General features: G+C 38.7%; 1 protein-coding gene across 2 annotated transcripts; it reads right to left on the bottom strand.

Moving 5' to 3' along the window:
* Positions 1 to 169: 169 nt before the first annotated feature.
* On the bottom strand, positions 170 to 27591 carry si:dkey-247m21.3 (5-hydroxytryptamine receptor 4). Of its 2 annotated transcripts, none has more exons than XM_056243043.1 (7): positions 27439 to 27591; positions 23827 to 23921; positions 23605 to 23736; positions 22376 to 22576; positions 21412 to 21565; positions 17087 to 17649; positions 170 to 363 (listed from the first exon to the last, which is right to left on the bottom strand). In XM_056243043.1, the coding sequence occupies exons 2-7, from the start codon at positions 23853 to 23855 to the stop codon at positions 270 to 272; spliced, it is 1173 nt and encodes a 390-aa protein (XP_056099018.1). In that variant the 5' UTR covers positions 23856 to 23921; positions 27439 to 27591; the 3' UTR covers positions 170 to 269. The 2 variants fall into 2 exon arrangements, with proteins under 2 accessions (XP_056099018.1, XP_056099019.1); XM_056243044.1 differs by lacking the exon at positions 170 to 363 and adding an exon at positions 12742 to 13074.

The following is a 27591-nucleotide window of genomic DNA, read 5'->3' as shown; positions in this document are numbered from 1 at the left end:
TTGAAAAATATTCAAGGGGATGAAGAAAGATCTCTGTATGGAGCAGTTTTCTTTACCTTTTTGTTTCAAACTTTAAATTCCTGGGCATATTATCTGTTTGCTTTCGTCTGCTAAAATGTCTGCATGCTAACATCACACTGTAGAAGTTCTGCCAAATAGGCCAAATAAACTAACTGCAATGAAGTCTCTTGATTTGACACATATTTCCTATGTAGGCTGTTGTCTGTATGTTTTCATCAAACAACATTTGTAGGTTTTTGAACTCTTGGCTATGATGCACCAACAGACTCCTGTGATTCCAGCTCACTCGACAGAAATCGGTTGGAATTGTTGCTGTATCTTCGGCTTTGAAGAAATGACAATCTGAAGATAAAAAAATATATACATTTTATATTTTGCTTGGTAGGCAAAGAAGCTTTCTTGGAAAAGAAGACAATGCAGTTCAGTGCAAAAAGAATATGCTAATGTCAGTGGACAAGTGAATAAAAACAGATGTGAACAGGAAAACAAGAAAAGCCAAAAGTAATGAAAGTAAAGATGGATCAGACCAGAAACAAACTAGCAACAGATTCTTTGTGTATAGTAATATAGAGCCTTATGGACTGGCTTTGGACATACAATTTCTAAATGTCCCTGATATGATGTCTCAGTAACTCTTCAGGGAAAAAAGTTCTGAACTAAAATATAATATTTAGTTGTTCTTGAACTAAAATACACAGGAAACCTTAAAGTCCCTGTAAAGGCAATAAAAAAAAAAAATTCTAAACGCATTATAAATGTTAGAAATGTATTGCTAAAACACATTACAAAGACTGAACTGTGAAGTACTGAATTGTGGAGTTAGACTGTTAAACAATTTTTCACCATTGATATTTTACGGATTTTTTTGGGCGGGGCTAAAAGGGTACTCGATGACGCACTGGAGCCCCTGGCCCCGCCCCTACCTGATGACGCACTGGAGCCCCTGAGCTCCTGGCCCCGCCCCTACCTGATGACGCACTGGAGCCCCTGAGCTCCTGGCCCCGCCCCTACCTGATGACGCACTGGAGCCCCTGAGGCTGGCCGCTCCCCTAACAATATAAATAGAGCACATTCGCATCAGTTTGCCGCTCAATCGCGAGTTACTGTCAGTATTATTAGTTACTACAGCTTACAGTTTGCTAGTTAGCAATGTCTTCGTCACGGAAATGCATACTACCTGGATGCGATCACGTACAAAACAGATCGGTGTCCTTCCTTATTTAAATTTCCTAAATAGGATCACATCAAGAAGGGGTGGATTAATTTTGTGAAGAGCCACTTTGATGGAGAGCTGAGGATCACCACCAAAACCCGCCTCTGTAGTGATCATTTTACACGGGATAGTTTTATAAACTTTCGTCGGAGACAACTGGGATTCACTGATAATCCGCTGTTACTGGTGAATGGGGCCGAAACGACTATCTCCCGCCTCGGCCTTCATCCTCCCGGTCGCGCCGACAACTGGTGACATCATCGGCAGTGCGTGCCCACCAATGAGTGTAATGGCGCTTTTCCATTACCAGTACCAGCTCGACTCGACTCGACTCGCCTCGACTCGGCTCGCTTTTCGCTCCGTTTTCCATTGCAGAAAGTACCGCCACAAATAGTACCCGGTCGTCATAGCGACGCATTTCGTTCCTCGTTGCCCCATCAAGCTCTCGCTGGATCCTCTCTTCGGCAACCAAACAAAGGAATGTCTGCACCTCCTCGTTTGACCACGGCGTATTCTTCCGAGTTGCCATAACAATAGTAGTAAGTTTAGTAACTATCTCTGGCCAAACTATTTAAAATACTCCATCTGGCGCGTGCAATGATGACGCAGATTCTCTGTGACCAATCAGCAGTCGGCATTGTTTTCACGTCACATTTTAGTATCGGGTTAGCTCGCCTCAGCTCGCTTGGAACCTCGCCGGAGGTGGTACGAAAAAAAGTACCCGAAAGCAGGTACAGGTACAACTTTTACACAGTGGAAAACCAAACAAAGGCGAGTCGAGTCGAGCCGAGGCGAGCTGGTACTGTGTAGTGGAAAAGCGCCATAAGTTGCCTTTTGCGCTTATGTTATAAATAACCCTAAAAGGCTGCTAGGAGCATCGGGTGACAGTTGATTGTGGCGACGGCAGCTTTACCACGAGTGGGCGTGGTTTCAGCGCAGCCAACGGACACGCCCCCAGCGTTTGAGAGCAGAGACTACTGCTCATTTTTTCAAGATTTTGATAGCTTATTTTATGTACTTGCCGGATTTTTTTATCATTCAAATTTGGCTGAGTGTCTAATAACACATTTTTCTGTGATATGACAAACTCAGAACACATAGTTCATTTTTACTTTACAGGGACTTTAAAGGATTAATCACGTTGAAAGGTCACACATGTTCCGGTTCAAAAAAGGTAGGGTACAGGGCGAAAAACTTAATTTTATTTTCTCCTCCAACTTCAAAATCGTCCAACATCTTTGTTTTAACTTTTATTTATTTTTTATTTTTTTGTAAATGGCGTTTGACTTTCTTTGCACGTTCGCTTTGTAAACACTAGGTCGGTACATCTGCGTATGTCACGTGTGACCTTTCAACGTGATTACATAATGCGTGGCGCATCGCAGTGCTAGTGCAAGGCGAGCATTTCTGGTTAAAATATATATAAATGTTTTTTTTTTTTAAATGACCGATCCTTTCGTTAGATAAGACCCTTATTCCTCGCTGGGATCGTGTAGAGCCCTTTGAAGCTGCATTGAAACTGCAATTTGGACCTTCAAACCGTTGTACCCTTGTACCCCATTGAAGTCCACTATATGGAGAAAAATCCTGAAATGCTTTCCTCAAAACCTTAATTTCTTTTCGACTGAAGAAAGAAAGACATGATCTTGAAGTAAATTATCAGGAAATTTTTATTCTGAAGTGAACTAATACTTTAATGGGTCCAATACGTTTTAGCTGCTCTTGGATTTGTTTTAGATTTAGAGAAAGTATGGTTTCCAAAAAGGATCTCTCCTAATGGTTTCATAAAAAATGTCAAGCCAACCTGTGTCAATCAAAGAGATCCATCAAAGTTCCTCTGACCAAATTTAGACATTCATTAAAACTAATTAAACCTTGTCGAAGACTTTTTGCACAATTATGGTGCACATCCATTAAGAGCCAAAAAGAAAACTTTCACAATGCTTGAGTTACAGTTGCCATTTAGATGACATATGTGACTAATTATTAAAAAAAATATATATATTTTAATCTTTTGCTAATCTGGAACACATACACTCACCTAAAGGATTATTAGGAACACTATACTAATACTGTGTTTGACCCCCTTTCGCCTTTAGAACTGCCTTAATTCTACGTGGCACAAGGTGCTGAAAGCATTCGTTAGAAATGTTGGCCCATATTGATAGGATAGCATCTTGCAGTTGATGGAGATTTGTGGGATGCATATCCAGGGCACGAAGCTCCCGTTCCACCACATCCCAAAGATGCTCTATTGGGTTGAGATCTGGTGACTGTGGGGGCCATTTTAGTACAGTGAACTCATTGTCATGTTCAAGAAACCAATTTGAAATGATTCGAGCTTTGTGACACGGTGCATTATCCTGCTGGAAGCCATCAGAGGATAGGTACATGGTGGCCATAAAGGGATGGACATGGTCAGAAACAATGCTCAGGTAGGCCGTGGCATTTAAACGATGCCCAATTGGCACTAAGGGGCCTAAAGTGTGCCAAGAAAACATCCCCCACAACACTACACCACCACCACCAGCCTGCACAGTGGTAACAAGGCATGATGGATCCATGTTCTCATTCTGTTTACGCCAAATTCTGACTCTAACATCTGAATGTCTCAACAGAAATCGAGACTCATCAGACCAGGCAACATTTTTCCAGTCTTCAACTGTCCAATTTTGGTGAGCTCTTGCCAATTGTAGCCTCTTTTTCCTATTTGTAGTGGAGATGAGTGGTACCCGGTGTCTTCTGCTGTTGTAGCCCATCCACCTCAAGGTTGTGCGTGTTGTGGCTTCACAAATGCTTTGCTGCATACCTCGGTTGTAACGAGTGGTTATTTCAGTCAAAGTTGCTCTTCTATCAGCTTGAATCAGTCGGCCCATTCTCCTCTGACCTCTAGCATCAACAAGGCCCACAGGACTGCGCATACTGGATGTTTTTCCCTTTTCACACCATTCTTTGTAAACCCTAAAAATGGTTGTGAACTTGTGCGTGAAAATCCCAGTAACTGAGAACAGATTGTGAAATACTCAGACCGGCCCGTCTGGCACCAACAACCATGCCACGCTCAAAATTGCTTAAATCACCTTTCTTTCCCATTCTGACATTCAGTTTGGAGTTCAGGAGATTGTCTTGACCAGGACCACACCCCTAAATGCATTGAAGCAACTGCCATGGGATTGGCTGATTAGATAATTGCATTAATGAGAAATTTAACAAAAAGTGTTCCTAATAATCCTTTAGGTGAGTGTATACTTTGTATATATATTTTTAATGTTAGTCTAGTGACCAAAAATAAGTCTTGTTGATCAAAAATACAGTAAAAAAGTAATACTGTGAACTATTATTACAATTTAAAATAACTGTTTTTTATTTGAATATATTTCAAATTATTTTTTATAAAATAACTGATATATGAATAGAATTTGAATTTATTTTAAAATGCTATTTATTTCTGTGATGGCAAAGCTGAATTTTCAGAATCATTACTCCAGTCTTCAGTGTCACATGATCCTTCAGAAATCAGTCTAATGTTGATTTGCTGCTCAAGAAGCCTTTCTTATTATTATCAATGTTGAACATCAATGCAGCTTAAAACCATGATACTTTTTTTTATGAATAGAAAGCAAAGAAAAAAAACAGCATTTATCAAGTCTCTGGTAACACTATAAATGTATTTAGAATCACTTTTGATTAATTTAATGTGTACTTGCTGAATAAAAGTATTATTTTATTTATTTTTATCCATAAGTATTACATCTTGACTAATGTTGTATACAGTCCACATATCTATATTCTATATTGACACCTGGTTTGTAAAGCCCTTGAAGTTGCAGACATCTGCAATTTGCATTGTCAGTAATCAGACCACAGCTAAAAGCTAAAAAAAAATATTTCTGGCACTGGTTGGCAAATGTTACATCTCCTTATATTCACAGGCCTTGTGGCCTATGTGTCCCTTCCACTTTTAAGTTGTTCCTACGTCTCCATTTGAATGACTGTAGCTGGTGCTTAGTGATAAAAAAATAAACCATCATCATGGAGAAGCAGAATGTGGGACAGAAACTCTAAAACTAGCACTTGATCTGCATTATCTCACGACTACAGCAGGTTTCAGTGAACCTGAGCTCACTGCAGATCTTCCAAGGATGAAACTTTGCACATCCACACATTATCATGCATTTAAGCAAAGCACTTAAAAAAAAAAAAACTCTTCAGCATGGACAGCATGAGTGTCACTTCCCGTTTGTCTTGCATGAACAGGGCTCCACAGGGTTCTGTCCTCAGCATGTTGTTCATTTAACCATGATACAGTACAACAACAGCTGTTTGGTGGAGCGAAACAGCTCAAAGAATGTGTCTTGGGTTCAAGTATGCTAGCTAGGGGAGTATAGAGTGAATGACTTGTGAGTTTCACTGGCGCGAATCTTGGCTGAGGGTCGGCAGGGTAAGACTGAGGAATTCTCAGCCTGACTGTCACACAAGCCGCAAACTCACTAAGTTCCTCATCACTTTCTCATCTCTCCAACCAGCTTTGCTTCCTTCTTAAAATGGGACCTTTGAGATTTGACCTCTCAGCTTATAACACAAGTCAATGCAAACTATGGAGGGATAGTTCACACAAAAAGGAAAATTCTGTCATTAGGTAGCCAACTCACCCTCATGTTCCAATGCTAGTTTTTTTTTTTTTTTTTTATGGAAAACAAGACAAATCAGTAATTTCACACAGGTCATTTTCATACAATAGCAAACACATCAGTCCAGTTCCAATAAATCGGCACCATAAAATTTGATAAAATTGGTCCATACGACTGCTACAATATATTTCAAGTCTTCTGAGGCAATAAGGAATTAGCTAAGAAAGGTACAGATATGACATTTAAGTCATTATATACAGTATTTTCCTTCTAAGCTGTTACCTTGAGAATCGCTGTGACTGGATCACTGAGTTTTACTTGAACCAAATCAATCCAATTTGTGAATGGGTTTTGAAAAACATGACGTTGAGTAAATAATGACAGACTTTTCATTTTTGGGCGAATGATCTGCTCTTTTAGACTTTGCCAACAAAAGCACTATATTGTCTGAAAAATGTGAGACTGGTATATGTATCTAAAAATACACATCATTTCATGATCACATGGTTTGGTACAAGGTTCTACAATGCAATAAGCCAAACCATTTGAATAGAGTGGAAATGTTTTTCCTCAGTGATACATTTGCTTTGTAAATGAATCCTGATTTATTAGAAGTAAATGTGTTTGCTTATGATGCCCAAGAAAATGAGATTAACCTTGAATGTCAGAGTGAAATCTGATCAAATTATTCTTATTGAATCAACTGTCAAATATTAAAACCTTCTTAACTTTTACTCATAGAATGCCTTTTAACGTTATGCAACAGGATTGTTGTAAACAATGTGCATACCAGGGTGGGTGTATGTGTTAAAATATGAACATTGCTAAGGTCTCCAAATGCATAAAGTTCTGGGAAATTCTCAAGACATACATTGCTGACGAGATGGTCAAACTTTAAGAAGTTATGTTTAAAAATAACCCTTAAATGATTTAGCAGTAGCACATTGCACTAACTATTATTAAAGGTTTAGTTCACCCAAAAATGAAAATTCTGTCAAATTCCCTCATGTCGTTCCAAACCAGTAAGACAAATAAAGATATTTTTGATGAATTCCGAGAGCTTTCTGACGAGAATACTTTTTTTGCGCAAAAACCCCCAAAAGTAATTAGTAATTAATGACAGAATTTTCATTTTTGGGTGAACTAACCCTTTAATGTCCCAAAAGAAGCAATGAACCCCTTAGGTCAACAGACATGTCTTGAAACCTTTTTTCATGCCGTTCTCATGAGCTGTTCTATAATAAGACTGAGATTGATAAGATCAGTAATCCAGTTCAGATGAGTTCCCCCTTTTATGAGCTACATTATACTCCTAATGTCCAATAATTCTCCCCATATGCCAAAACAGATTCCTACAACACAGCAGCCAGGCTTTGAAAACTTTGTAAAAACTTTTGTATAAAAAATAAAAAGCAGCTTTCTCCTTTGACTGATCTCTGTCCTCTTCTTGTTTCTATACTTAGCTATAAGCTATCGAAAAATCTTTCAACATTCCCAGATAAGAAGAGAAAAGAAAGATGAGGGTGGAGAAGAGAAGATAAAAGACAAGTGGAGAAAAATATACTTGTATAGGCGGTTCACTGGAATTTTCGATTCTGATTGGTCATCTGATATTTCTGCTCTTCTAAGACCGCAGTCACTTTAGCAAAACTTCTAAGGAATTTTGCAGGCAAAGAAGCGGAGGCGTTATAGCATTGCCAGCGGCACTGAGCGGAGTATGCACCTTAGCGTTGCTCAGCTAATTTCAAGGGTGAAATCCAGTCATTCCAAAAGAATTCGCATAACTGGGAGTTTTGCGTGAGGGCGAAAAAGTTCCCATGCAGATACAGCTGATGTTCAAGTTGGTCACACGAATTTGGTTTGAAAGTGACTTCAGTGTGAGCAGTGCATCGTACCTACACTATTAACAATGGTCCTTTTCTTGCTAATGTGACTGCACCTAAATTCAAACCTTACTATTCTCATCGTAACTAATATTTCATGTCCTCCGTTCCTTCTGCATCCTAATTACCCCAGCAGGGTTTATTTTGTGATAATGACCGGATGACTGTACATTATTAATGAGCAACACTGTCCTCTATTATTTGTAGATAGCCTATTGATTGGGAATCGTTTATAGGCAAATTAAATCCAATAAGTAACTGCACAATCCAATCAGTGCCAGAGAAGAGGAACATCCGTTAACATCACTCAACCTTCTGCTTTTAAAGTAATTAAGTCTGAATGTAGTAATTAGTCTGTAACTCTGCCTGACATATAAATCACACACATTTAACATTATCCCCGGTTCTTTCTTCTGCACTTCCTCATCGGTGTAAGTAATACAATAATAATGATTCGTATCAAAGTGTGACTTGAAACTGAGCACACAAGTTTACTTTCACAGCAAACCGCATTGTTCTAACTGTGAACTTTGCTAAAGATAAAACAGGCAGTACGGGTGGTCAAAAAAAAGAAAGGTCCAGGGAATACGCACTGATATATCTAACCAAACAAACCTTCATTTTGATTTCCAAATCAAACATAACCTCATCGAAGTAGTATGATCATTTAAAAAACATCCCAAACATCTGTAACAAATCAAATCATAAGAGGATACGGATTTCTTGCTAGAATCTATCAGGCCTTGAGTAATCCGTGCACATTCTGCATGGGAAAGAAATGATACAAAACTAAATATTTTCAATACTGTCATTGAAAATTACAAAAGAGGCCATACTGAAATTCTGCCCGGCCAAATCTGTTGCACTTTTATGTTTAAATAATCATCCCTGACAACTTGGATCTATATGTTCACATGGACACCAGCGCAAACCTGCTGGACTGCCATTGACATTAAAACAAGAAAAACATAAATGTCAAAACTATTTTTTCACACAGAAACCAGGACTACAAACCTCTGGGCCCCTGTACAAACTGCAATTGAACTTAACAGCACTTTCAAATCTAAAATAAACAACATTTTAATGCTCACAATTAAGAAATGAGACAAAAAATGTGAAATGTCTTGGAAAAAAGTGACAGGGCAAGAAATAGAGACCGTTAAAAAAAATCTATGACTCCCTGTCAACATTTTTTAAAACCATGGGGAAAATGATTTAAAATAGATATGCATGCAAGACCCTATCCATTAGTCTGATGACCAGCTCATAGCCTGACCTGACATTAAACCTGAAACACAAGGATTTGGTGCAGCTGAGAGTGAAAGTGGTGCAGTTTTGACCAAACATGGAAACATCATGTTTAGCAGTGGATTATAGTGGATACCTTTCTCAAATGCTCAATCCGAACCTCATTTAGACTTCACAAGAGAAACGGTAAAAACAAAATGTGTTCAGGTTGCTGCCTATAGCTACCAGTGATTATCTAATTATTTTTACAAAATCAGCTCATTTAACAGTTTTTAGAGCAACAATTAAAATGAATAAGTGGTATTTTAAGGCTGGATATCTCTAATAAAGGGATAGTTCGCCCAAAAATGTAAATTATGTCATCATTTACTCACCCTCTTGTTGTTCCAAACCTGTGTGACTTTCTTGCATGGAAAACAAAAAAGAGATGTTTAGCAGGATGTTCAAACTCTTTTCCATAGAATAAAAAGTTAAGGATCAAGGGTTTTCAAGCTAAGTTTTTCATCTAATATTTAATTTTTTTAAATTTTAATTACCAAAAATGACTTTTAAAAGTTTTTTGTTAAAAATAGCAACACTGATGTGGAATAAAGAAAATTTGAAAACTTTGCAAAGACATGGGTGAGGAAAAAGATTATATTTTTGACTGTCTAACAGTTTAGACAGATGCTCAATGGTGAAAGTGAATCCAGGATTATATTCCAGCACATTTTATGATTTGTTATATATAGTCAATTAGTTTAAATCTGCAAGCTAGTAATAATAACAAATAAATGCCCTCTTTTAAACATGGCACGGAGGTTTGCCCACCATTATTTATATAGGTTGCTAAAACTGCCACTTCTGGGATCAATCTGAAATAAAAACTGCTCCGGCAAGCAGGAAAAGCTTGTAAAGTACATTGTAAAATCAATCAGAAACATTAACCCATTGCTCCTGTTAACCCACTCCAAGTGTCTGAGATGAGATCTTAATGGCAGAAATTAAGTTATTCAATATTTAAGGCCTTTTCTGCAGTGTCAAATTCATCACAAGTCAGAGTTAGCTTCAAAATGGCTGCAGTCACAGGGTGGATGCGTTTTAAAAAATGTGTTGAGACAGGTCTGTCCATCTCTGAATAAAAGCGATGTCAGGGTGAAGGGCCACATCAAAATAAATTTCTCTCTTTTGAGCCATTAACCAGACCAAAATCTAATGGGACATTTTATAGGTATAGCAATAACAACAATGTCCTTATTCTAAGATAGGACCATAAAACATGTGACCACCTTCATCTCAGCGTCTATTAAAAGAAATATCAGCAAGAGAACGTTCATTCCTGAATCACACTTATTAAATTGAAGAGTTGCAATAAAACATTATGTCATATGTTTTGGTTTTATTTCTTGGCTTTGTGTTTCACAGCTGTTTTGATTTGATTTGATCTTGGCTGAATCTGAACGCTGAGTTCAGAGTTTGAAGTTTACCTTCAAACTTCTTAACATGTACATATCTTTCTGAAAAAGTTTTGGACACAGTCCTGCATTATTATTTCTTGGAAACCCACAAGATTTTGTGGCGCCTGGTTCTGACTGAGCCAAAGGTCCAAAGTTCCTCTCACAAACGTGAAGTTTTTTCAGTCACACTGAGCAAAACACGAGTCCGGCTGCTACTGAGCGGATTCAGAAAGCTCAACTCAAAGCCCTCCACATGAGTAGAGAGAGGACTTAAACCGCATGGCTATAGAGCTAAGCTGCCCAAATGTTCCATGTTTGGGAGAACGTCACATTCCAGACATACCTCCGAAACGTTTGAGGAAAAAATGTGTAGAATATGGAAAATATGAAAGGCTGTGATTGACAGATAAGGTTTGCTGGATGGTGGCCATTATAGAAGTCTCTATGGAAACAGAAGCAGAGAGATTTGTGTGTTCTGACACCTTTTCTGCATCGCCAATCATCAGTCTGATAATGAACAAAGTGGGAAAAATGCAGCATGAAAATACTTCATGCGGGCATCAAGGCTGTAGCTTTCAGACAAAAACCTCACTTCTCTTCTCGCTCCATATTTGCTCATGTTGCACAAGGACAGATTCTGTAGCAGCCCCTCACAAAAGAGACAATAGTGTAACTCTAAATCCTTATAGTTATAGTCCACGAAACACTGGAATAAGCAGGGATGTTAAAGCAATTAAGCGAGCCCAATGTTCACTATTAATTTGGATATAATAATAATATCAACAGGGGACTACATTTCAGAGGGGATCAATCTGAGAACCAATGATGATTTTTCCTTCAGAAACATCCTCTTAGATAATTTTTGACATACGCTGCCTCGGGAAAACAGGAATTAACTATTTTAGGTGATCAAGCATTTGAAAAAAAACACAATTTTTCAACATATTTAAATCCAACAGAGTTGAACAAAATGTACTAGCTAAATATACCAGGCCATTTTACCACATGACTGGGTGTCACAGATACAAAAGGAGACAACACAGGTAAGTGGCGGAATAAAGATGTTTATTTGCAGGGATTTGCAGTCAGATAGTTTGTAGTTAACTTAGCTCGATGAGTAATAGTACTCTTGATGTCTTTCAAGATGACTGAACGGGTTTCAGACAGAAGACGGATACTGGAGACTGGAACAAGGTGAGTGGATCAGGAGAGTTGAGTAGATCAAGTTGAGTAGATCAGGTACAGTAGATCAGGTGAGTTGAGTAGATCAGGTGAGTGTCTATGTGTAGACGAGACCAGAAATCACTGGTGAGGAGATTGACAGCTGATATAGGGAGTGCTGATGAGTGATAACACGGGTGACGGCTTGCAGGCGCAGGTGATTGAGGCAGTGGCATAGGTTTGATTTCGAAATTGGTGGGGACGGGGACATCAATATATAAATATATTTTAAGTTTTGATCGAAATTATTGCTAGGGATACATCAGTGTCACTGGATATTGGTAGGGACACGTCCCTAGCGTCCCTACTAAATTATACGCCCCTGGATTGAGGACTCGTGTGTGCAGGTGGTAAGCATGAAGGATACTGGGAAGTGTAGTGCTGAGGGTGACTGATCTGGTGACTGTGACAGTACTTCCCCCTCCCAGAAAGCGTGACCTCGCTCAAAATGGATTCCATCCATGGTGGTAGGATGGGTGTCAGGTGATAGGGATACCTCCAGGATGGCACCAGCAACCCAGGTAGGCGCTGGCAGCTCAGGAAGCCATGGAGGTGGAGGTGGCTCCAGGGCCCATGGCGGTGCAGGTAGTTCTGGAAGCCATTGTGGATCGGCCTTCATGACCTTGCCAAGGAAGTCAGGCTGGGCCACTATGCCCGGGGACAAAAATAAATCTTGGGAAGAGCTATAGGTTCATGGGCTGGCGAGGATTCTGGAGCAGGCTTTGGGCTGAGCTTGGGGACTGGAACGGGCTCAGGAATTTCTCTCATGGGAACAGACTGATGCCTGAATGCATCTGATGCCACATCTTGCCTGAAGTGGACATGGGTGACTGTGGCTGAGTGGTGGTTGTGTCTTCATCAACCTCACCAATTGTAAGGATAGAAACACTCACCCACAGCGGTCTTAGAGTGTCATCGTTCCAGGTTACCTGATGAGAAAGCTCGAGGAACTCCTCTACATAGTTCTTGATTGGGAGGCCATCTTGGAAATGCGAGATCAGCCGATCAGCGGGGTAAATAAGATTGAAGAGAAAGTTCATATTGTTCTCAGTATAAAGTGGTCTGGTCTTCTGTCACAGATACAGAATGCAGATGTTTATTTGCAGGAACAGGAAGCGTGAGTAAGAGAGTGACAATGGTTAGTATAACTGCAGCCAGATAGTTTGTAGTTAACTTAGCTGGATGAGTAATGGTACTCTTGATGTCTTTACAGATGACTGAACGGGTAGCAGATGATGATGAGGAGAGTCGTTGCAGACTGAAGACAGATGACAGATACTGGCGACTGGAACAATGTGATGGCGAACACAGGTGAGTGGATCAGGTGAGTAGATCAGGTGAGTGTCTATAGGTGTGTTCGACATCTGCTGCGGCTGGATGTAACCGATTGGCAGGAGTTGCCGCTTGCAGGCGGGGAGGAGCTGAAAATGGAGACGTGAAGTCAGACACTTTTTGCTTCCCATAGTGACGCTGAAGTGAAATAAAATGCAATATTTGTCAAATACACAGATGTTTCAGAGAAATTTTCATTCAATACTTTATGTAGGCCTTTTGCTTAATACAGCGTCTGTTTGTACAGAGTGGGGTCTACGTTTTTTATCAGTTTTATTTTGATAAACATGACACAATATAACATCGCGACTACATGAAAAGAGGTTTTACTGTTATAAAAAAACAGATTTGTGAGCATTAGTGGAACTGAAGGTTTTAGAATAAACACGGAACACATGTGATCGTTTTCATGCGGTGAATCCGGCCAATCGTGGAACAGCAGTGTCGTCATCAGAGCTCGTGCAGCTGCTCTGGAGAAGCTACGCATGAATGAATGATCAGCCGGCTCCTCTCGAACCGCTCTCACGGTACTTTGTTGGCACAAGTCACAGTCACATGGCGTCGGCGCTGTCTCAAGTCGGACAAAATATCTAACCAGCATGCACTGCTTCAAGTCAGCTGCCAATCGGTCTGCGCAGCGCTACATGAAGTTGAACAAGCCTTATGTGTAGAAGAGACCACATCAATGGTGAGGAGGTTGACTGCTTGCAGGTGCAAGTGATTGAGGAGTGCTGGTCTTTCAAAGAGGGGAAGCTAATTTTCGGCCTACATCATAAAAATTGTCCATTTATTTATACGTAAATTCTGTCCTACGTTCCTTTTCAAGAAAATGCTCTGTGACCCTGTCGTATCAACTAGGCGTCTTTTCCAGTGACTTGACCAGTGTCCTCTCAATGGCCAGCAGGGGGAAATGTGGGAATTAGGTTAAACTGAAACAAGGAATGGGGTGTATAATTGTGTGAAATGTATGATGAAAATTGGCTAGCAATTTTACCAAGCAAATACCAAGAAATAGGTTGCAGCAGTTTGTCTTTCGACTACACCTTTGGACTACACTTGCAAAATCCGCGATAGGACTGAGCTCGAATAGCTTCAACGACTTTTTATAGTACAAAATTTCTGTCGATCAAAAAGAGATGCAGTCTTTCGACAGACCCTCCAATCATCACGCAGAAGCCCGGAGTCCAGGCCAGCCCACTCCTCCATTCACCCCCAGAGACGCTGTGCGTCAGTGGGCAGGACATAATCGCACCATTTATCCAATGACCGTCCAGTTTCGAAGCACTGAAAAAAACTGTTCAAAGCAGCCCCATTGAAGTCAATGGACGCTAAGCTTCAACAGGGAAATTAACTGTGACGCTACGGGAATGTATGAGAAGGAAATCAAGTCAGCCCACCTGCTATATGTAGCTGATTCTCAACGAACTCGTCTTCGAGATGAACGTGTTCTAACGCATTTTTAGCCAATAAAATGTTAACACAATAGTACATATTTGACCATTAATTTTTTGACATTATAGGGGAAGCCGAGCTTCCCTTGCAGTCTTAAAGAAATCCCCACTGGTGTGCAGGTGGTGGTGAGCATGAAGGATCCTGGGAAGTGTAGTGCTGAGGGTGACTGAGCTGGTGACTGTGACATTGGGCAGGGGCTTTGCACCACACTAAAATAATAATAAATAAGAGACTACTCATGCAAACTAAACATCACTATTTGTCTAGAGCCACTTAAAAGTAATAAAATGGTGAATAATTCCTCAAAACATCATTGTAACAGCAAATCATAAGGATCCACCCATTATATTGGTGCATAAAACGAAGTATTTTGCTAGGATGAGACGGCAAACCACTGAGCGTAGACATTCAGAGTACTGGCCTTCAAAAATCAAAAAGGTCAAAACATCAATGAAGTAATTAATTTGCCTGGTGTGAAAAACACACACAAATAATAGAAACGCACAAATAAAAGATGGGAAAGTAAATAGTGGTGTATTTAAAATGCCTGTGTTGTTTTACGCAGATCATAAAATTTCATAACGATGAATATTCCACGGTCAGAACCATGTGCTTTTGTTTTGATCAAGAGCCGCAATGATGTCATCTATACTTATGCAAAACGAGTCTGTGGGTAATTGCCTTTGTAATGGAGAGCCCGTTTAAAATAGTCTGAAACCATGAGGAGAAAAACAATTGGAAACATGGAAAGACTTGTTGCTGAATATTCTACCAGCTCTTGTGGCTAAACGCAGCTTTTCACTTTCAAAGTTACTGAGCGTGTTCTAGCCGATTATGTCATTTTTAAGTGTCTTGTAAAAAGCTGTATGGAATTAGCATGTTTCTAAATGGGTTTTATAAAAATCATTTTCATGATAATGCACACAGCCTAAGATTACAGTAACATTATCATTCCTAACATTTTTATCATCTTCAACATTTTGCAGGCCAAGGACTTGATAAACATATTGTAAAGAATTGAGGGTTGCATTTTATGATTTACGCTATGATACTTGCATTGTTATCACTATCATTACAAGTTATTATTATTGATGAGAAATTGGCACATAACATTTTAATTTGACTTAATACATTTTGTGGGGGGGATGATGAAACATTTTAGCTGAACTTTGGCTCAACTTATGACTTAATATTATATTTTTGTTTATCGCACATGGTCTTTTAGCAAAATGATGAAAACTTTTGAAAAATTAAATATTAGTAAAATATAATTAATAATTAGCTATGGACACCCCATCAAAGACCCCTGCTATAGATTTCATGTTAACATCAATAACAAAAATATATATAATTATTAAAAAACAAAAAGTGATCAAAAGTGACAGTAAAGACATTACACTGTTACAAAAACATTCTATTTCAAATAAATGTTGTTCTCTTTTCCTTTCTCTTCATCAAAGTATCCTGAAATAAATTGTCACTGTTTCCACAAAATGAAGTTTTATGTAAACAAAGTTCGGGAGGAGCATGTTCAGGTAATCATCCAATCAGCGCAAGAAGAAGCCAGTATAAATAAAGCCTTCCCTTACCTCCTGTCTCATGACTAATTTCTCAGCATCCCACCACCATCCCTTCACCCCACATTCTGCTGGGTCCGCTCATAGTTACCTATGATCTCTAAGGTTATGGGGGGAGTACTCTGGGGTCGGGCCGAATTCTGAGCTCGGAGCCCTCCCCCCGGACAGCAAGCCAAATACGCATTATAATATTACATCAGATTTCATTAACATGTAAACTCGTGAAAATACTAAGCAGCACAACTGTTGTCAATATTGATAATAATAATAAATGTTTTTTGAGCAGCAAATCAGCATATTAGGATCGTGTGACACTAAAGACTGGAGTAACGATGCTGAAAATTCAGCTTTGCCAAAAATATATTATACAGTATATAATATATTGAAATAGAAAATTGTTCATTTAATGTGTAATAATATTTCACGATATTACTGTTTTACTGTATTTGGTGAGTCTGAAACTTTTAAAAATTTAAATTTTACAGAACCCAAACTTTTAAATGGTGTATAGGCCTACTGTATGTGTATATATACACACTTTTACTTTTCATGGCCTTTAGCAAACAACTAAGGGTATGTTTACACGACAACGATGTACTAAAAATGGAAATGTTTTTCCTTTGCGTTTTCCGTTGTCAAAACGACCCCGTTCACACGGATCTGCGAAAACTATTAGAAACGCTGTATTCTGCTGTCAGGACAGTAGTTGGCGATGTCACTTTGTAATGAAACACCACGCTCCTATAGACTGAACACGTAATACGCATGTGCATGATGTCATCGTTTTCACTAATTCATGCACTTTGAAAAACGTTTTCAAAAGTTTGCGTTTTTAGGCCTCTAAAACGTCGTTGTCGTGAAAATGAACGGCCAAAATGCATAAAAAGTTTTCGGTTTTTAGTTGAAAACGGTGTCGTGTAAACGATTAAACTAAATTAAAAAAGAAAAGGGCCTTAATGATGCATGGGTGTCCAACCAGAAATCTCACTTTACCAACATTCTTACATTCATCTCTTTTCTCCCCAGAACTCAATTCTGAAAGCTCAGAGTGTTCAAGAGGGACTAACTGTACCTGAGAGAAATGGAGGTTCCTTTGACAGACTCTGAGTGTTGTCTGCTCGGACTAAAGCCCCCCTGCCGGGCATAGTGCTCATCCCCACAGCACAGGATCCTAAGGAAGGCTCTCCGAAAAGCCCGGTTCAGAAAAGCATACAGGAACGGATTCAAGCCCGAGTTGATGTAACCCAACCAGAGCCAAGCGGTCCACATCTGCCAGGGCACGCTGTAATTAATGAAGGGATCCACCACGTTGGTAATGAAGAAGGGCGCCCAGCATAGACAGAAGCAGCCCATAATGACAGCCAGCGTCTTGGCCGCCTTGGTTTCATTCTTAATGCGACTGGAGCCTGGTTGATCGTGGTTATGGTAAGTCGAAGAAGGGGCCGAGCCGGCCCGATGTAGAGATCCGATTCGCCGAGCATGACCGATAGCGGTGATGTAGATTCGCTGATAGGCGAGAACCATCAGCACCAGAGGCACATAGAAGGCCACGGCTGAACACACCAGGGCATAGGGTCGGTTCACCATGAACACACAAGTTGAATTGCGGGAAGAGTTGGATTTTCTTTGTTCGATCTGGGAAATTGAAATGAAAAAACAATTAAGTATGCATCGATATTAAAACATTATTTTCATGTTATTATGGTCAATAACAAACAATAACAATTCTATAATATTTTGTCTGAATACATTTAAAAAACACTAAAGATTAAAATCAATCATTTTAAATGCCACGTGAATTTAAGCATCACAACATTATAATGTAATGTATGGAAAATGGATATTCACATAGATACGGTGATTTGCTAAAGATTACATTTAAAAGGGTTTTTAAAGACTGTAACCTTATAAGGGAGTGTTAGATACTGTAAAATGTAATTTACATCATGCATATAGTAAAAATACCAGGCACAATTATCCAGTATCAACCAGTGCATACTATATGCAATATTGACTAGTACAATAAATTATAAAATATCTAATATCGGCTCATAACCGATACTGATTTATTTTGTAGTCTTGACCTTCTCAACTACATGCAAGAAATAAAATCATACAAAAAAATTATATACAATCAATTTACACATACATACCATTCAAAAGCTCAGTAGGATTGTTTAATGTTTTTGAAAGAAGTCTCTTATGCTTACCAAGGTTGCATTTATTTGATCAAACATATAGTAAAACGGTAATATTGTGAAATACTATTGCAATAAAAAATAACTGTTTTCTATTTTAATATATTTTAAAGGGTAATTTGTTCCTGTGATGGCAAAGCTGAATTTTCAGAAACCATTGCTCCAGTCTTCAGAGTCACATGATCCTTCATAAGCAGTGTTGGGTGTAATTCATTACTAAGTATTTAATTACTGTAATTTATTACTTTTCCCATGAAAAAGTAAAGTAATAGATTACTATTAATTTTTCTGTAATTTAGTTATTTCTGATGTTATTGCATTACATGCTGTAGAGAACAGTTCTTTATAAAACAGTAGTGGATTTAACATCAAAATGTAATATCTAATTTTAAAATGTATGTTTTTGATGTAACCTTCTCCCTTTAAATACTTTGGCCAGTTCAAGAATAAATTATGCAATTTTATAAACTGACTGCGGTTGATCTGGAGTAATTAGTGATACAAAGAAGAAAAGAACAATCGAAGATATGAAAAGAACAATCAAGACGGAGATGAAGTCGAAATCTGGCTCGAGTCGAAACACCTGACTCTGATCCACGACGCGAAACTGCCAAAATCTTTTCACAGCGCCAGATGGAAACGAGGATATAACCCAGATCTTGTGTGTGTGAGCAGTGAATTAACATCGAGAGTTGTGAAAGAGGTACTGGACCCTATCCCCCACACGCAACACCGGCCAATCACTATAACCATCCGATCTGTTCTCCAAGCAACAACCGTCCCCTTCCGCAGAAGGTTCAATCTGCGTAAGGCAGACTGGCTGTCATTCCAACGGGAGATTGAAAACTCCATCTCCAGCATTCCATCACACCCCAACAACTACAGCATGTTCATAGACCTGTTGAAAAGGTCAGCCAGGCGACATATACCAAGAGGATGCCAGACCGAGTACATCTCCGGGCTGTCGGAAACATCTAGTGACTTATTGAAAGCCTACCACGGGGCATACCATGAGGACCCCTTCTCCCCCACCACCATGGAACTCGGAGAGATCCTGCTGAACAAAGTCGGGGAAGATCGAAGGAAAGCCTGGAAGGAGCTGTTAGAAAACACCAACATGACCAACAACAGCAGGAAGGCATGGGCCACAATCCGCCGCCTCGGTGAAGACCATACCACTCCGCCCACACTCACAACAGTCACAGCAAACTCAGTTGCAGCACAGCTGGTGGCAAACGGTCGCAGCCAAAACCGGCGCAGACCCACAGGAGAATACCGCCGGACAGCGGTACCGGACCACCCACAACCAGCCAGAGCACTCACCAAGCCTTTCGATCCACAAGAACTTGAAACTGCAATGAGCATGCTGAAACCTGGGAAAGCAGCAGGAATCGATGATGTACTGGCGGAAATGATACAGCACCTGGGACCTAAAGCAAAGACTTGGCTCTTAGAAATGCTGAACTCATGCATGGCAGAGAAAGTAATCCCACCGGTATGGAGAAAGGCCAAGACTGTTGCAATTCTCAAACCTGGAAAGGATCCATCATCTCCAAAGAGCTACAGACCAATTTCCCTCCTCTGCAGCACCTACAAGCTCTATGAGAGTCTACTACTCCAACGCCTTATGCCACTTATAGACTCTAAGCTTACTAAAGATCAAGCTGGTTTCCGTCCTTGCCGCTCCTGCACTGGACAGCTACTGAACCTCACCCAACACATTGAGGACGGTTTTGAGTGCAAACTCATCACCGGAGCAGCTTTCATAGACCTCACTGCTGTCTACGATACTGTCCAGCACCGTACCATGATTAGGAAACTTTTTGACATGACTGGTGACCTCGACCTCTGTCAAATCATCAAAAGCATCCTTAACAACAGGCGGTTCTTTGTACAATTAAACGACAAGAAGAGCAAATGGAAAGCCCAAAAGAATGGCCTACCACAAGGCAGCGTACTGGCCCCCCTTCTCTTCAACATATACACTAATGACCAACCACTTCACCCACAATGCCGCCGTTTTATCTATGCGGACGACCTCTGCATCACCACCCAACAGGAGAACTTCCAGAAGATTGAGCCTGTCATGGAAAGTGCCCTCCTAGAGATGACAACTTACTACAATAACAACCACCTGAAACCCAACCCATCGAAAACCCAACTGTGCAGCTTCCATCTTAAAAACCGAGATGCGAAAAAAGAACTGAGCATATCATGGGATGGATACAAACTCTCCAACCACCCTCACCCCGTGTACCTGGGAGTCACACTCGACAGGACACTCTCTTTTAAAACTCATCTTCAGAACACTAAAGCCAAGATTAACACCCGTAATAACAACCTGCGCAAACTGGTAAACTCAAAATGGGGCGCTGATCCACCAACCATCCGGGCAACTGCCCTAGCCCTGTGCTTCTCCACAGCTGAATACGCTTGCTCAAGTTGGAGCCGCTCCCACCATACCAAACTGATTGACACAGCTCTCAATGACACCTGCCGCATTATCACGGGGTGTATAAAGACAACGCCAGTCCCTTGCCTCTACGCCCTATCCGGCATTGCCCCCCCCCCACATCAGACGATCCATCATCGCCCAAGACGAGCGGAGAGCACAGGAGTCTGACACAAGTCCTTCGTCCTATTAGTAATTAATCACTTTATTAGAGTAACTTACCCAAAACTGTTCATAAGGTTCAAAAGCATTTATTTGAAATATGTTTTTTTAATCAATGTAAAAGTCTTCACCTTCACTTTTACTTAATGTAATGCTTCATATCTAAATAAAAAATTACTGACCTAAAAAACCTTTAAACAGTAGTGTAATCTGTTGAATTATTATTAATTAATTGTGGTTATATAATATTTTTAATTATTACTATAATTACCAAAAATATAATGGGAATTTGTCCTGTTTACAAAAACGCAACATTCCTTAAAATGGCCACGCCTAAGAAGTGACATCATTTAGACCCCTTTCTACAGAATAGCTAAAGTAAATTAATGATCTCATTCCATTATTTTTTATTATTGTTACACACTTTTTGTAACACTTTTATTTTGGAAAGTACCATTTCTTTAAAAAACAACAACAAAGGTTTTATAATCCAACCTAGAGAGATCTAGCGGAGAGTAATTACTTAAAGCTTATAATGCATCAGCAGCATAACAAAAAGAATGAACCAAACTACTGCTCACTTACAATGCTCTCGATTCCAATAGTATTCCAGCTTTGCATGATGGGAAGGAAAGAGATGAAAAAGGAGATGACCCAGCATCCAACCAGCATCAGTGAGACTCTTACAGGTGTCATCTTGTTATTGTAGACCAGAGGCTGACAGCAAATCGCATAATACCTGCCCAAGACAAAAATTGCAAATATCTGAATTAATGATTCAATGGAAGCTGTCAGTACACTGTCTTTCGTAAACACTGCGTCCCTACATACTGTACTTTGATATACCCTGATGATACTGCTGATCTTTCCTTGAAAAGCAAATGCAGTGAATTATAACTAGAAAATTTGCACTTACTAGAGACCGCAGAGGCAAAGACATCATGAGTCATGGGAATCATATACGGATGGAAAAAGAACTTGGTGACACAGTGAGATAGATCAACAGAATTTGTTGCTCGGGGGAAAGAGAGAGATAGATAGAGAGAGGCTTTGAGAGACTAAGAATGAGTCATGTTACTGCCGTATGGACAAGGTGCGCTGCATAAATCACAGCTGCTCTCTTTCGGGTTAAGAGTGCTGCAGTCTTCCCAATGGGTGAACATGAGACAATTTGCATACTGTACGTAACTGCAAATTACACATAATTAGCTGACACGCTGACAAGCCGCTTGGAGTTAGCGTGAAGACATAAATTATGCGTTTCTTTTTTGTGCATACGATTTTGAATGTACAGTTTACTCAAAGACACATAATTAGAAACTGGACAATATATACTGTACATATAAGTAATATATATGTATATACTGTATCAAAATGCAAATGTTTTTTAAAGAGAAAATGTGATCAAATCTAGCAATGAAAATTGCTATCCCAAAACTGTCTAAATTTAGACTTCTCTTCTCAATATTGCCATGGCAACACAAGCAGTTATTTGTGTAGGACATTAGTATTTTTTTGTTACTATATTAGCTTCATGAGTAGCACTTACCTGTCTAGTGCAATGCAGCACAGATGCAGAATAGATACAGTGGTCAGCTGCACGTCCAGTGAGGTACGGACCAAGCAGAACGTCTCTCCATAACTCCACTGACCCGTGGTCAACTCTATGGTTGCCAGGGGCATCACAACAAGGGCAACTAGAAGGTCTGCAAATGCCAGGGATACAACGAAGAAGTTGGTCTTCTTCTTCCTATGTTTAGAACAGTAGATACACAAAAAAAATAAGATTGAGACATTAACAGTACAAAATAGTGTCTGTACAGTTTGTCAAAAATACTCATGTTTAAGTAATTTAATGATATTTTATCATACTTATGGAGCTTTTTTATGGAAGTTCTTTATATGATCATATTCAAAGTTTCCAGTTTCTAGTGTTTCTTGAATACAACAGCTGATAGAGGGATGGGAAATTTGACCAAAGTAATCAAGTCTCTCAATATTTTTTTCCTCTTAAGTAAAGTCATACAAATGCTATCGTCATGGATTTTATCTTTTGCTATTGGAGAAAAGGGGAACACAAACATTTATTTTTTTGTATTTCCGTTCATCACTATACTGTAGAAGTGACCCAACTATTACCCAACTATGATGACTTGCACTTCTGAGAACCCTAGACATTTGAAAAACCTATAATTTCATATGAAAATTTCATTGCAGGAAATATTTTCCTTGCATTTATGTCTTACTTTGCAGAAAGAAAATATTGAAGCATCTTTAAAATGAGATCGATTTACTTGAGAAGCAAACTGCCTACGATTTTAAGGTTTGTTTTCAGAGAACAAATTGAGGATTATTTTTTTTATTTTCTTTCCCTTTGTTTTCTGGTTGTAGGAAAAAACTAACTGCGCAGTGGGGTTTCAAGATTCAAGATGTATCGTTTGTCTGAAAACAAATCCTTATATCATGTCCGTTTTGCTTCTCAAGTAAATTCACCTTGTTTTAAGGTTTAAGACATTTTTACTAGAAAGAAAGACAAAAATACTGATTTAAAAAAATATATTGAAGTTCTTTCAACACTGATTGATAAATGTATTAACCACATAAATCCATTATATTTTAACTGATAGCCCCGCCCCAAACTCACACAATTGGTTGAGCCATTGCTGCTATGTGAGGCTGGTCAGGATTCTTTTAGATATCTTGCATTTTAAAGCTTTTTTACCATCAAAAATGTACATTGACACAGTAAATTTAAATGTAGATATGAAGCACCATTACCTTAACTGTCTGTCTTTACAGAGAGCCACCATCACAAGCAAATTACCAAGCACAGTCAGTATGATGATGGTTACCAGGACAATAGACAGCATTATCCTTAAAGTGTGTTTAGACATGATTGGATCCACTGCACTGTAGACAAAAATATGCCGATAATTATACATGAATATAAGATAAATTCGTATTAATCTTTGTAGTAAAAATATCTGAGGTGGTTCTTACTCGTCCGCTGAGTCTGATGCTGCGGCCATCACTGGTCATCTGTATGGAAGTGGTCAGATGGAGTTTGGTTCACACAAGACACAGCAGTCCCACTCCTGTGGGACAAACACAACTGATTTGGGTTCTCACATCCCAGATTCAATCATATTCTTTCAGCATGAGCTTCAAAGTGAGAGCATTGAGAATAAACCATCAGCACCTTTGTATATGAAACGGGCTTCTGGGATATAACATGGGAATATGAGCCATGATGAGTCTATGACCCCCTTTAAATATAACTGTCCCTGCACTTTATAGACTTTATAGTTTTTGCTGCTGACATTTCTGGTTTGATGTTGATAAAGGGGTACTTCAGTATTACTGATGGGGCTGTGGATAAAACAAAAAAGGTTAGGAAAAACTGGAAAATTTAAGTCTTATTAGATTTTCAATCTCAAAACACATCAAATATTGAAGATATAAAACTTCAACTCAAAGCACATGCACTCCATCATCATCGCAGGGTTAATGCCCACAGTGGCCAAATCGCACCCTGTGCCTGTGGCGCTTGAGCCATAACTCAAGCAGAAGTGTAGAGAGAGCTCTCACAGGGTAAACACTGGAGGTGTGTGATGTATTTGCCCAGCTGGGAGGCTCAAGTGGGTATTAGAGAGAAAGCTCGGACGCTTCTTTCCTGTTCTGTTGCTTTCGTTTGAGTTTCAAATGAGCCGCATGATTATAATACCCCTGTTTCAGACACACTAAACAAAATAGGCTATTTTGAACAGATACACAGAGAGGACAGCTGATTTACACATGATGCTTTTTTTTAAAGGAGAGGGTAAAAGGGTCATTCTACAAAACAGGAGCCATTTGTGTCCCTGATATATGTGTAAAAAATAGTCAATTTAACAATTAAACATATGAAGGCAATTTTATGTGTCAATATAGAAATACATGGAACCCATAAAAGGACATGGTGATGGGAAAGTATATGAGATGCGCTCCTCTTGCAAGTTTGCGTTCATTCACAAACGTTTTGCAATAAAACTAATTTTCTCTGGGAACTCAATAGTTTTGTGAGAGAACTCAAAAGCACTGCAATATAATTTTTCCTCACCATGTCCCCTCGTGGGCTCTGTAGAAATGTCTCTAAATTAATCAATGTGTTTATTTTTGATTAACCATTTAACAATATAGAAATAAAATCTAGCATTTTTTTCTTTATTCTCTAATCTCTATATGCTCATCTGTCAGTAGGGGACAATTTTAAAATGTCAACCCTTTTACCATGATTTTGCATAGTGAACAATTGACAATTGAAAACATCTTTAAAAAGATTCTCTTTCTAAGAAGCACCTTTGTTTCATAATCTTGAGTACAAGGCTTGTCAAATTAAATTGTAACTGTAACTGTCAACCCTGTTACCTTTCAGAAGCTATACAGTTATTAAGTCCCAAAATGCATTCATTTAGCTTAAGATATCACAATATAATTTAATTACTCTTAAACACATTATGTAATTGTTAGAATGTTTCAAATCTTAAGAAACTTCACTTAAAAATCACACTGGGGATGGCACCCGGTTTTTTGTTCTTTTTCTCGAATGACCCAAAAAGAAAGCTGAGCTGAAGTATGAAAGCTGATGCCATGTGACAACACTAACTTTCACTAATCTTGTCTCATAAGATCTAAGAGCCCACTATTCCCTTCAGCTCAAGGGATTTCAAACTTCAAAGCATATAGATCTGTCCAGATAAATAATGTGGGACTTTGAAATTTCCTGTTTTTATAAAAGCATTAAATAAATTAAATAAACTGGTTGTTACAATTTTAAATTTACTTCAAACTCTTTACTTAAAGGGATAGTTCACCCGAAAATGAAAATCATTTCCAAACCCATAAGACTTTCGTTCAACTTCGGAACACAAATGAAGATATTTTGAATGAAATCTGAGCGATTTCTGTCCCTCTTTGACGCTTCAAAAAGTTCATAAAAAGATCGTGAAAAGAAGCAAAAATGAGTGTCAAAGTGGTCGTTGCGTGGACTTTCAATGAAGGGATTGAAAGGTCTCATATTTCATCAAAAAGATATTAATTTGTGTTCCGAAGATGAAGAAAAATCGTATGGGTTGGAAGTGAGTAATTAATTACAGAATTTTCATTTTTGGGTGAACTAACCCTTTAGAGCTAATGAACATTATACTTGAAACTGCACCCTAAAGTGATGTATCACAACCTGGATGCTTAATTATTGAACAATTTACAATAAAACTGAAAAACATTAACTAACATATCGATGAAGTAGGTAGCTCGAGGTTTCAATAGAAATAACACTATGTATAACTCTTGGCAAGTTATTGTCATTGTAACCTCTTGGCAATACTCGGTTGTTACGATTTGATTGGCTTCTCTTATACAAAACAAAACAAAGTGACATAATTGACATAATGAAAAGAATATGCACTGACAAACCCTCCGATAAACAATTTTGACACCTTCCCACACAACCTCTTTTTTTCATTTCACGCCACCAGGAAAACGGAGTGGCATTTGCATTAAAGGGATCAAATACAATCTGTGGTGACAAAAAAATAACTAAACATAAGCCATAAGCCTCATAAACATGTTATGAGAGTGACATTTTTACACAATAATAAAACCCATATGGGAGTGACACAAATAGTGGTCTGAAACACACGTTGATCATGTAGTTATGTTAGCTCAATGTGATTTTGCCAAGTAAGACATATCTTGTTGATCCTGGAACATCATTCTTGTCCTAAAATTTTGTCTTAACCCTATTCCTACCTCTAAACTTAACCCTAACCCTACCCATATCTTATCCCTAAAATCAGAGTGAAATGATATGTGAATAATAACACTGATGTAGAACCACCTAACCCTGGTTGTAAGCTTAAACTTGACATAAATTGTAAACTTGTCCCCCAAATCTGATTGGTTGATTTGAATGTTGTTCCAGGATCAACAAAGATGTTGATCCAGGAGCATGTTGTACTGGGTGAAATCACGTTCACCAGTGAGGGACCTACATGGCGATATAATAAAACAATAACAATCTTCACATCTTTTTAAAAACAATCTTTTTAACCGACTGGAAATGGATTCACAAAGTCTTTGCTCATCTTGAAATATATGAATAAAATATAGAAAGCTATAATGTGGTTTTAGTCTTGATCAGGATCAGTTCCTCTGTACAATTACAATGAATAAACTATGATGACAATCACATCTTTGGCTGTTTAAAGTGTGCAAAATCAGTGGCACTACAATAATTATGATATCTTCAACAAATTCATGATTATTTCAACCACAGCTGTAAATTTCATAGTTGGAGGCAAATTTCTCCAAAATCAGTAAACAAATAAACTCTGATACTCTCTAATAGAAACCAAATGATTATTCTTTACAATTTAGGAAAAACAAACCACATCTTATCAAAAACATTAAACAAACAACAATAGTAACAACAAAAATAATAATAGCTATCATTATTACATTAAAATATTTCAAAATAGACATACTTTATAGTGCTTAGAATAACCTGTTGCACATGTTGACACTTGAAGCCATTTAAGTACGAGGCAGCATCATTCAAACAACTTTACTCACCTAGGGGCTCCGAGTTTCATGTCTCTATGAATCCACACGTATTTTTATAACCTGTCATATTCCATCACAGTTTGTCGCAGACTGAAGTGCTCTTCTCTGTTCTATGTAACAATCAAACAGCGGCTGCAAGCAGCAGATCATCTATTGATGGAA

This window comes from Rhinichthys klamathensis, unplaced genomic scaffold (genome assembly GCF_029890125.1).
Source record: "Rhinichthys klamathensis goyatoka isolate OS25496 unplaced genomic scaffold, OSU_Roscu_1.1 h1tg000771l_1, whole genome shotgun sequence".
NCBI lineage: Eukaryota > Metazoa > Chordata > Actinopteri > Cypriniformes > Leuciscidae > Rhinichthys > Rhinichthys klamathensis.
Note: the sequence above shows the minus strand (reverse complement) of the source record. Positions and strands in the feature narration are given on the sequence as shown.

Excerpts from the sequence above, each read along its gene's own strand:
- si:dkey-247m21.3 (XM_056243043.1), bottom strand. The coding sequence starts at position 23,855 with ATGGCCGCAGCATCAGACTCAGCGGACGA. Across the intron at positions 21,566-22,375 it reads TGCTGCATTGCACTAGACAG|GTATTATGCGATTTGCTGTC; the intron begins GTAAGTGCTACT and ends TGTCTTGGGCAG. Across the intron at positions 17,650-21,411 it reads CTATTGGAATCGAGAGCATT|ATCGAACAAAGAAAATCCAA; the intron begins GTAAGTGAGCAG and ends TCAATTTCCCAG.